At 41.8% G+C, this 10,091-nt stretch overlaps 1 protein-coding gene across 1 annotated transcript in view; it reads right to left on the bottom strand.

The window, feature by feature from the left end:
- Positions 1-628: 628 nt before the first annotated feature.
- Positions 629-10,091, bottom strand: part of aarsd1 (alanyl-tRNA synthetase domain containing 1) — a 78,989-nt gene continuing 69,526 nt past the window's right edge. The window contains exons 13-17 of the mRNA XM_078224012.1: positions 8,837-8,903; positions 6,309-6,400; positions 4,759-4,813; positions 3,093-3,187; positions 629-1,170 (exon numbers count right to left, since the gene is read on the bottom strand). Coding sequence (XP_078080138.1) covers positions 1,032-1,170; positions 3,093-3,187; positions 4,759-4,813; positions 6,309-6,400; positions 8,837-8,903 — 448 coding nt within the window. The 3' untranslated portion in view covers positions 629-1,031. The remainder of the gene's footprint in view (positions 1,171-3,092; positions 3,188-4,758; positions 4,814-6,308; positions 6,401-8,836; positions 8,904-10,091) is intronic.

Raw genomic sequence — 10,091 nt, 5'->3', positions numbered from 1 at the left:
GGAAAAGATCTGGGAAATAAGTTTATATTGCAGATCTATTGGACAGAGCATGTTAGCCTGCCTTACCTACAATATCAATTCCTATTTAAAAGGGCACATCTGAAAAATATATCCAACATACTCCAACACATCTCTGGCTGGTCCACCACTCTATGCTTTGTAAACTTGAGGTCATCCAAAACATCATCCAAAACACTGCTGCCTGTGCCTCAACTCACAGTAGGTCCCATTCCTCAATCACCCCTGTGCTCGCAGACCTACATTGGGCACCCAGTCAAGCTATGTTTTGATTATAAATTCATTGTTGTTTTCAAGTCCCTCCACCTCTCCCTATCTCTGTAATCTCCTCTAGCCCCACAACCCTCTTGAGAAATCTGTTCCTCTAATTCTGGCCTCTTTTGCACCCTCCAATTATTATTGGCCCACCATTGATGGCCATGTTTTCAGTTGCCTAGGCCTCAAAGTTCTGCAATGTCCCCCCCCTCACTTTGCTTCCCTCCTTTACGACCCTCCTTAACACCTGCGTCTTTGCCCAAGCTTTCGGTCACCTGACCTAATAATTCCTTGCGTGGCTCAGTGTTATATTATAATGTTCCTGTGAAGCATCTTGGGACATCTCACTACGTTGAAGTTGTTGTGAACATAATTCGCTTTAATTTACAGTTGAATGACATTTCAAAACAACTTTGCTTTAAAGAAACAAAGGATGGATTTATTGTGTTGCAAGCCAAGAACAGATTAACATAAAACTTGGTTGAGTGAACGGAGTGACCCGACAGTTGCAGTGTAAACACAGACTGAACTTGTGGTCATGAGCCTGCCCCAACATGGCAAGGAAAAGGAATGGCACTCACTGGAACAGGTAATCTCACTCCACTTCCCTTCCGAGACAGTTTCAGGCCACAAATTTAGTTGTTGGGTGCACGTGTACTGTAAGAATCATTTAAATGAACACATGGGTAAGAGGAAGAATGTTTTCTGGCAAGATAAAGATATACATGTAAATTTACATCCGTGTTCATTTTCTGTGCTCATTCCTCTTTTGTGTCCAATGTGCTCACGTATTGCTGAAGGAGGGCCTCCACCTCTGTCCGTTTGCTCATCTTGTTTGCTTTTCCCTGATAACGTCCCCGTTTTCCAGCACCTTTTCCATCAAGGATTTGAGCAACTCTACATTGGAAACCCAAACCAAAACATCCATTAAAGTAGACAGTCAGTGAATCACTTTCTCCTGCCAAGTTTATTGGAGTTCTGCTACTTCCTCGTAACTGCCTTTGCTCAATAAAGTGTCATGGAATATTGCATCTCTGTTTTCATTACTTGTAGGATAGACAGTATCTGATAACATTCTTAATTTGCATAACCAATCTCTCCCTGCCTCCCCTCAGCTTCATTCCCTTTTACATAGTTGCTAACCTGATTGAATGAGGCAAAAAAAAACTTCACTCTCTCCCCCAGGAGTTGGTGTTAGAATGTAACCGGTGACAACTTTTTATTGGATGTAGTGTGACCAGTGGTAACAAGATGTAAGGGTCAGCTGACCCAGTAAACCATGGAACCAATTACAGAGAGTGGTGTAATAGTCAACTGACTAGCTGACTCACTATAAATAAGAACCTGTGTAGAATTGTGGAGGGCTTGGATTGGCCCAGAACGAGGCCCCAAGTTTGGAGTAACAATATTTCTTTATTAAACCCTTTCTTTGATTTATAAGTTGGAGTAAGTTTTATTCTATTTTTATTGTCCACATCTGAAGAGTTCTGATGAGACAGTTGGACATTTAGAAAATTAGAATTCTGTCCTAAGTAACGCAACAACAAACTGACTTGTCTCATTCCACATTTCTTACACTGGTTGTCAAGTGTGTGTGGAATTGAAACTATAACCAGAAACCTTTTTTTTAAAAACAGTAACACCTTAGAATTATCTCACTTCTTCCACCTATTAAAAACAAACTTAGAACCTTCTATTGCTTTCTTGGCTCTCAATTTTTTTTAAAATTCATTTGTGGGGCATGGGCGTCGCTGGCTAGCCAGCATTTGTTCCCCTTGGAGGGCAGTTGAAAGTCAACCACATTACTGTGGCTCTGGAGTCACATGTAGGCCAAACAGAGTAAGGATGGCAGATTTCCTTCCCTAAAGGACATTAGTGAACCAGATGGGTTTTTCCGACAATCAACAATGGTTTCACGGTCATCAGTAGATTCTTAATTCCAGATATTTTTTATTGAATTCAAATTCCACCATCTGCTGTGGCAGGATTCGAACCCGGGTCTCCAGAACATTAGCTGTGTTTCTGGATTAATACTCTTGCAATAACTCCACTCGGCCATCGTCTCCCCCTAATCCCCAGCTTCCTTCACCTAGGAGGATAAAACCAACAGAATCCACCACACCTATGATTGTTGCATATCTAGCCAAAAGTATGCTGTGGGGAGAAATGGATTAAATTAGATTTGATTCCATGAGGGAGGGAATACTATTACCAAACGTTCCACCCCCAAACAGGATCAGATAGATCCTCATTACATGAGTATTAGCTTTTTGAATCAAGGCTGCCTAATGCTTAAATCTAAATGGCCATAGCGACGGTGCTCACAGTTACAGAGTATTCACTTTTAAAGTTTAAGTTTATTTATTAGTGTCACAAGTAGGCTTACATTAACACTGCAATGAAGTTACTGTGAAAATCCCCTAGTCGCCACACTCCGGCATCTGTTTGGCTACACTGAGGGAGAATTGAGCATGGCCAATGCACCAAACCAGCACATCTTTCGGACTGTGGGAGGAAACCAGAGCACCCAGAGGAAACCCACACAGACACTGGGGAGAACGTGCAAACTCAGCACAGACAGTGACCCAAGCTGGGAATCGAACACGTGTCCCTGGCGTTGTGAGGCAGCAGTGCTAACCACTGTGCCGCCACCCCGTGCCGCCACCCCCCCCCCCCCCAAATGATACAATAGGGGTTGAAAATATCCTTTCATAATCAATCAATATTGTGCAAAACAAATTCTAACCTATATGGAGCAATAAAGTAGCTATTTTGCAAGCTGCTTCAACAGTTACGGAAATTAGGCAATAAGATCTTACTTTGATCCTAGGGCTTCAACAGCGTCCACTTGGCCTGCTAACAGGAATAATCCTGCTCCTTTTTCATCACCGACTGTTAGGAACAGAAGTATGACCTAAGGAAACACAATAAACACCAGCTGATCTTCAAGGCGGTCAACATTTTTGTGTTTATCAAGGTGATATGATTTAATATGAGGCAGCAAAATTGTTCTTCTCTCAACTTAGGCATCAGTGCTAAAAGTCCAAAGTTGGACAGCTTTAGGACAGAAGGGATTAGGCGAAAATACCATAAGTTTGATCCAACAATACTCTTTGACCTCAACTATACAAGAGTTGCACTAATGTGATACTCTTCTACCATCAGCTGTGGCCCAGTGGGTAGAACTGTCGCCTCTTGAGGTAGAAGTTTATGGGTTCAAGTCCCACTCCAGGACTTGAGCACAAAAATCGAGGCTGACACTCTCAGAGAACACTGCATTTTGGAGTTGCCACCTTTTAGTTGAGAAACTGAGGTCCCACCTGCCCTTTCATTAGCCATAAAAGATCCCATGGCACCATTTTCAAAAAGGTGCAGGGGAATTCTCTTGCTGTCCTGGCCAATATTTATTCCTCAATCAACACCACAAAAACAGATTATCTGATCGTTATCACGTTGCTGTTTGTGGGAGCTTGCTGTGAGCAAGCTGACTGCTGTGTTTCCTACATTACTACAGTGACTATTCTTCAAAGTATTTCATTGGCTGTAAAGCACTTTTAAGACGCCCAGTGGTTATGAAAGGTGTTATATAACTGCAAGTCAGTGAAGTCTCAGGATAGCCAGATTGGGGGAAAAAGTCTTCCCTGTGGCCTTATTGGATGGGTTGCCTACTTAATTCCAATTACTGACAAACTCCAGATAGTTTTGTGATGGTCACTTGTGAAAGTAACAAAAAAACTGAGACTGCCAAATCAATTTCACGTCTGATCCCTGTTGCCATTCGAAGTGAGGTACAATGAATTATAGAATCCTACAGTGCAGAAGGCGGCCATTCAGCCCATCAAGTCTGCACCGACCACAATCCCATCCAAGCCCTATCCCCATAATCGCCTGCATTTACCCCGCTAATCCCCCTGACACTAGGGTCAATTTAGCATGGCCAATCCACCTAACCTGCACATCTTTGGACTGTGGGAGGAAACCGGAGCACCCGGAGGAAACCCACGCAGACACGGGGAGAACGTGCAAACTCCACTGAGACAGTAACCCGAGCCGGGAATCGAATCCGGGTCCCTGGCATTGTGAGGCAACTGTGCTGACAACTGTGTCACCCATGAACTAACATATTAGTCACTTCAGAAACAGGGGACCGTCAGCCTCGTAACCAGCTCCACAGTAGCACGAGAATGGGAATAGTTAGCTCATTTACACATTCAGTTAGCGATGGAATGACTCACAAAGGAGTGGAAGAAACAGCAGAGGATTTGAACAGGCTGGGGAGGAGCAAATAAAAAAGCTGGAGAGCAAGCAATACAATAAGACAAATATGAAAACAAAACATGAGAATGGTAAACTTTGGTGGGAATAAGAAGTAATGAAAGCGGATGACAGACTAATTGAATCAATAAAAACCTGCGGAATCAATAAAAATGCATTTTATAATCTCTATTTCATGTTGCCTTAGTTAATAAAGGTGCTGCACCTTACCTCAGCATTAAGTTCATTTGCTATAATGTTCATAAATTCATTGTCCCCATCCTTTCTGAAATAAAATGAATAGAAATAAGCATAACAATTTTAAAAGAGCAATTCATCATGTCCAATACAGTTTTGATATTAAACATTGGAGATATGAGAATATAGATTGTTGCTCACACTGTACATACTTCAATACTCCCATTACGTTTAACTAAACTTCATTTTTGGGCTTACAATGTTAAAAGGAATGTTGGCGCTAGGAACAACACACTATCTTAGGCACAGTAAGAAGTCTCACAACACCAGGTTAAAGTCCAAGAGGTTTATTTGGAATCACGAGCTTTCGGTGCGCGGCTCCTTCGTCAGGTGAAGAAGAAGCAGCACTCCGAAAGATCCTGATTCCAAATAAACCTGTTGGACTTTAACCTGGTGTTGCGAGACTTCTTACTGCGCCCACCCTGGTCCAACGCTGGCATCTCCACATCACGGCTACCTTAGGCACCAGTACCAGTGTCGAAAACTCCAGGTCAGGTACTGTACAGCACAACAGGAACTAATTACAACAGTGACTACATTTTAAAAGTACTTAATTGACTGTAAAATGTTTTGGGACATCCCAAAGTTGTGAAAAGTGATATGTAAATACAAGTCTTTCTTTCTATTGATGTTTACACTTCAGTAACAATGAATACTTGAGATTTAAACTACTCCATAGCACTGTGCAGAAACCGCAAAGCTTCAAACAGATCTTTGATTTTCAAAACGACTTAATTTGAAAAACAGTCCTGAAAGTTGGGAATCTTTGAGAAAGCCAACTAAAAGTGCAACATCAGGGTTCACATGGACAAAAGGCTACAGCAGATGCCACACTGGTTTCATACAGACTGGAGGGTTCACAGTCAAAAGGGTGCATGTGGGTTCACAGTTTTGGGTGGCTCAGTCAACAGCCCTGGCAAAAAGAAGTGTTGCCGTCTAAACAGAACTTTTAAAAAATTTAACTCACACTCCAACTGACAAAAATAACATAAAAATGGGACATGGGTTGTTTACTACACTTGGAGGAGCCTTAGGAAGCTTTGCCTAGCACAAGAATGTTCAAGAGCAAGAAGAAACTTCACGGAGGTATGAGAGAGAGCTAATCGTTGTTCTGCCTTGATGCTAAAATCCCTGGTTTAAAAAGGTGTTGCAGCTATCAATTTTCGTGATGCGCACTGGATCTGTACACATCATTAAAGATCATTTTTAGATTAACAAACTGCTCATATACTTGCGATTTCTTTCAACTGACTATTGTCTAAGTTCAGAAATCACTGGAAACATCTGTGACCCAGCCTGTAAACTCTGCTTCCACCACATGTATTCTACCGTTGCAAGCAAGGGTGAGCAGGTAATGTGACCCGCATTCAATTTATTACATTGTTTACTTAAAACAAACAGGATTGTGACCTGCACACGCTGCCATTTTTTCAGTCCAAGAACACAGGAGCTGTGTTCCAAACTCAATCATCATTGGTGTATCTACAGTACCAAGAATGCTGGCAGAATATCAAGTTATTCACCTATGCAAAATGAATAACTTGCCCTTGTTCAGATCACTCTTAAAGTTCTTTGCTGTTGACAGAGCCAAATCCCGAAGCAGGTTTAGATTGTTCTGTAGAGCACAGAAAAGAAAAACATATTACGTGAAAGTTCCGCCCAAGGGTTTAACTTTTCCCAACAGAGTTCAAAATAAAATAAACATATCGAGTAGAACTTATGCTGACAGCCATAGAATACAAATGCTTCCCATGATTAGAGGGTAGATCTTACAAAGGCTTTATTCCCAGTACTGTGCAATAACAAAGAACAAAGAAAATTACAGCACAGGAATAGGCCCTTCAGCCCTCCAAGCCTGCACCGACCATGCTGCCCGACTTAACTAAAACCCCCAACCCAATTACATACAGTAGTCGCATGGAAAAAAGGAAGAGCCAGCACAGATTTCTAAAGGGGAAATAGTGTTTAACTATTTTGCTGGAGTTTTTTGAAGAGGTAACAGAAGAGGTCGAAGAGGGTAATGCTGTTGATGGGGTGTATATGGACTTTCAGAAAGCATTTGATACAGTGCCACACAGCAGACTTGAGCAAAGTTGTAACTCATGGAATAAAATGGGCAGTAGCAACGTGGATACAAAATTGGCTGAATAATAGGAAGCTGAGAGTAAGCTGAGATGGATATTTTTAGGGCTGGGGGAAGGTTTGTAGTAGTGTTCCACAGGGTCAGTCTTGGGATCTTTTCTTTTCCTGATGTATATTAATGGTTTACATCTTGTTATTCAGGGAACAGCTTCAAAGTTTGCGGATGATACAAAACTTGGGAGTATTGCAAACTGCAAGGGGGGACAGTGTATAAATTGAAAAGGACCTAGACAAGTTGGTGGAGTGGGCAGATAGCTAGCAGATGAAGCTCAATGGAAAGAAGTGTGAGGTGGTGGTAGGAAGAACATGGAGAGACAATACTAAAAGGGGTGCAGGAGCAGAGGGACCTGAGTGTATATGTGCACAGACCACTGAAGATGGCAGAACAGGTGGAGAGAGCAGTTAATAAAGCATATAGTATTCTGGGCTTTATTAATAGGAGCATAAGTGTACAAGAACAAGTTGGCTATGCTGAAGTTATAACACTAGTTAGGCCTCAGCTGGAATATTGTGCCACACTATAGAAAAAATGGGAACACATTGGGGAGAGTTCAGAAGAGGTTTACAAGAATGATTCCAGAGATGAGAAACTTTAGTTATGATAGACTGGAGAGGTTGGGACTGTTCTCCTTCGAGTGAAGAAGGTTGAGAGGAGATTTGATAGCAATGTTCAAAATCATGAGGAGGCTGGAAAGAGTAGATGGGGAAAAACTGTTCCCCCTCGTAACAGGATCAAGAATGAGAGGGCACAGATTTAAAGTGATTTGCAAAAGAAGCAAATGTAATGTGAGAAAAAACCATTTCACACAATTTTTGGAATTATTATAACGAATCTTTAAAAGAGCTTACGTTTCTAGGTGTAAATTATTCTCACAGTTCAAATATTGTTTAACATAATTTTCTGACAGGCATTACCATTGCTAACGCCTTTCATTAATACATTCTCTTCCGCAGAATCTTCATTAAAGAACGGCCAGAATTTTCTGGCTGTTCCTGACTGCAGGATCTTCCAGTCACGCCACGGATTCCTTGGTGGCAGGTGATGCATACAACGAGCAGCACAGTGGTTAGAGCTGCTACCACACAGCGCCAGGGCCCCAGGTTCAATTCCGGTCTCAGGTGACCGTGTGGAATTGGCACGTTTTCTCCTGTGTCTGCGTGGGCTTCCTCCGGGTGCTCTGGTTTCTTCCCACACTCCAAAGATGTGCGGGTTAGGTGGATTGGCCATGCTAAATTGTTCCTTAGTGTCCCAAGATGTGTAGGTTGGGTGGATTGACCATGTTAAATTACTCCTTAGTGTCAGGGGGACTAACAGAGCAAAAATATGGGGTAATGGCGATTGGGCCTGGATGGGGTTGTTGTCTGTGCAAGCTCGATGGGCCGAATGGCCTCTTTCTGCACTGTCGGGATTCTATGAAAATCTGTTGACAGCGCCAGGGCTAGAAGATCCTGTGCCAACCAATGGCAGGTTGCTCCCGCCACTGCAAGACACACATGGGGAGTGTGGAATATCCTGCCCAATATTTTCACTGTAGTTATTTCAACATTATTTAGACCATATATTAGTTGACAATTGGAAGGCACAGTGGCCCAGTGGTTAGCACTGCTGCCTCACAGTGCCATGGACCCAGGTTCGATTCCCGGCCTGGGTCACTGTCTGTGCAGAGTCTGCGTGGGTTTTCTCCCACAATCCAAAAATGTGCAGGTTAGGTGGATTGGCCAAGCTAAATTCTCCCTCAGTGTACCCAAACGGGCGCCGGAGTGTGGTGACTAGGGGATTTTCACAGTAACTCCATTGCAGTGTTAATATAAGCCTACCTGTGATACTAATAAATAAACTATAAAAACTTTAAACAATTAAAGTTCTTAAATGACAATTTGTACAATAAGACTGAAACACCAGCACTACCTTCTGTAGTAATTTGACTGATTTTTGCATTTTGTCCACAGCTTCAATGTGTTCCTCTGGGCCATTCCTGTAGAGATAAGTGAACAAAATTCATAGCAACCAAATTCATTGATAAACTCACTTAAGATCCACAGAAATTCTAAAAAAAAAATAATTCAATGTCACACTTTGTTTTAAGTGTATAAGACATTCTTGCTACATTCTGTCAAGACACAGAGAACAATTGACTACATTGGTTTGGATTCCTCCTGCCCCCCACAATCCTTCGAAAATTTACTATGCAAGATTAAAATTACACATTAATGTAATTTTAAGAAACATTTTTTATTAAATCATGTTCTCTGCAGCTATAAGCTGTTTTGGTTTCATTGCTGCCGGGCTGTCTGCTGGAAGTCTTTTTATTGTTCCTTCAGTGGTTTAAAAGGGGTTGTTTATTTCTACTCTGGAATCTTTTATGGCCCTGCATTGTTAGGGGGAAGGTCATGTGTTTTGGACAGTTTTTTCTCTGCCGAGTGAATTTAAGGTTCAATTTTCTGTTTTGGCTTGCTGCAGTTTTTAGTTTTAGAAGAGACATCAAGCTAAAAAGTGTTTCTCTCTCTCCCTGGTTTTGGAAATTCTGCTGGTTCACTGGAAGCAAGGCTTCTTGCCTTCCTGGAGTAGAACATCTGCTGTTGGTGGCTTGTCCAGAGTCTCTCCCTGGTGTTCTGGGAAGCTGTTCTAACTTCGAACTGTTCTGAAGTGTGTCCAGAGGGCTGCTAGAAGTTACAGGGCTGAGAGGTCAGGGTATTCAATTCTCCAACCAAAGGACTCAGTTTCAGTATCAAGTGAGCATTAGACTTTGCTGTGTTAAACCTATGGAAAGGGTTTTTTGTCTTTGGGAAGTTTTTGTTTGATTGGAACATCTTAGATATATTTGTTAAGAGTTATACATTATTGTGGTTGTTTTGTTTTTGTTTGTAATTGATAAAAGGTATTGCTAATTTTCTTTCTATACATGTCAACTATATTCTTAAATAAACTTTGTTTAATAAAAGCTCCCTGGTGGGTCATTTGAATCATACCTGAAGTGAAACATATCATGTTTATTCTAGCCAAATTCAAAGTGCAAAACTTATGATCCAGGTGGGCTTCATAAAACACTTTGGAGTTTCTGACCTGAATTAAAACAAGATACTTTTGTAAAGTGGAGCGTGAGCTTTTTTCAAAGTGGGAAGTGGTGACTAGTGGGTTCCCTCAGGATCAGTGTTTGAGCCTC

This window comes from Mustelus asterias, chromosome 11 (assembly GCF_964213995.1).
Source record: "Mustelus asterias chromosome 11, sMusAst1.hap1.1, whole genome shotgun sequence".
Lineage (NCBI taxonomy): Eukaryota > Metazoa > Chordata > Chondrichthyes > Carcharhiniformes > Triakidae > Mustelus > Mustelus asterias.
The sequence above is the reverse complement of the archived record's forward strand: the minus strand, read 5'-3'. Positions and strand labels throughout refer to the sequence as shown.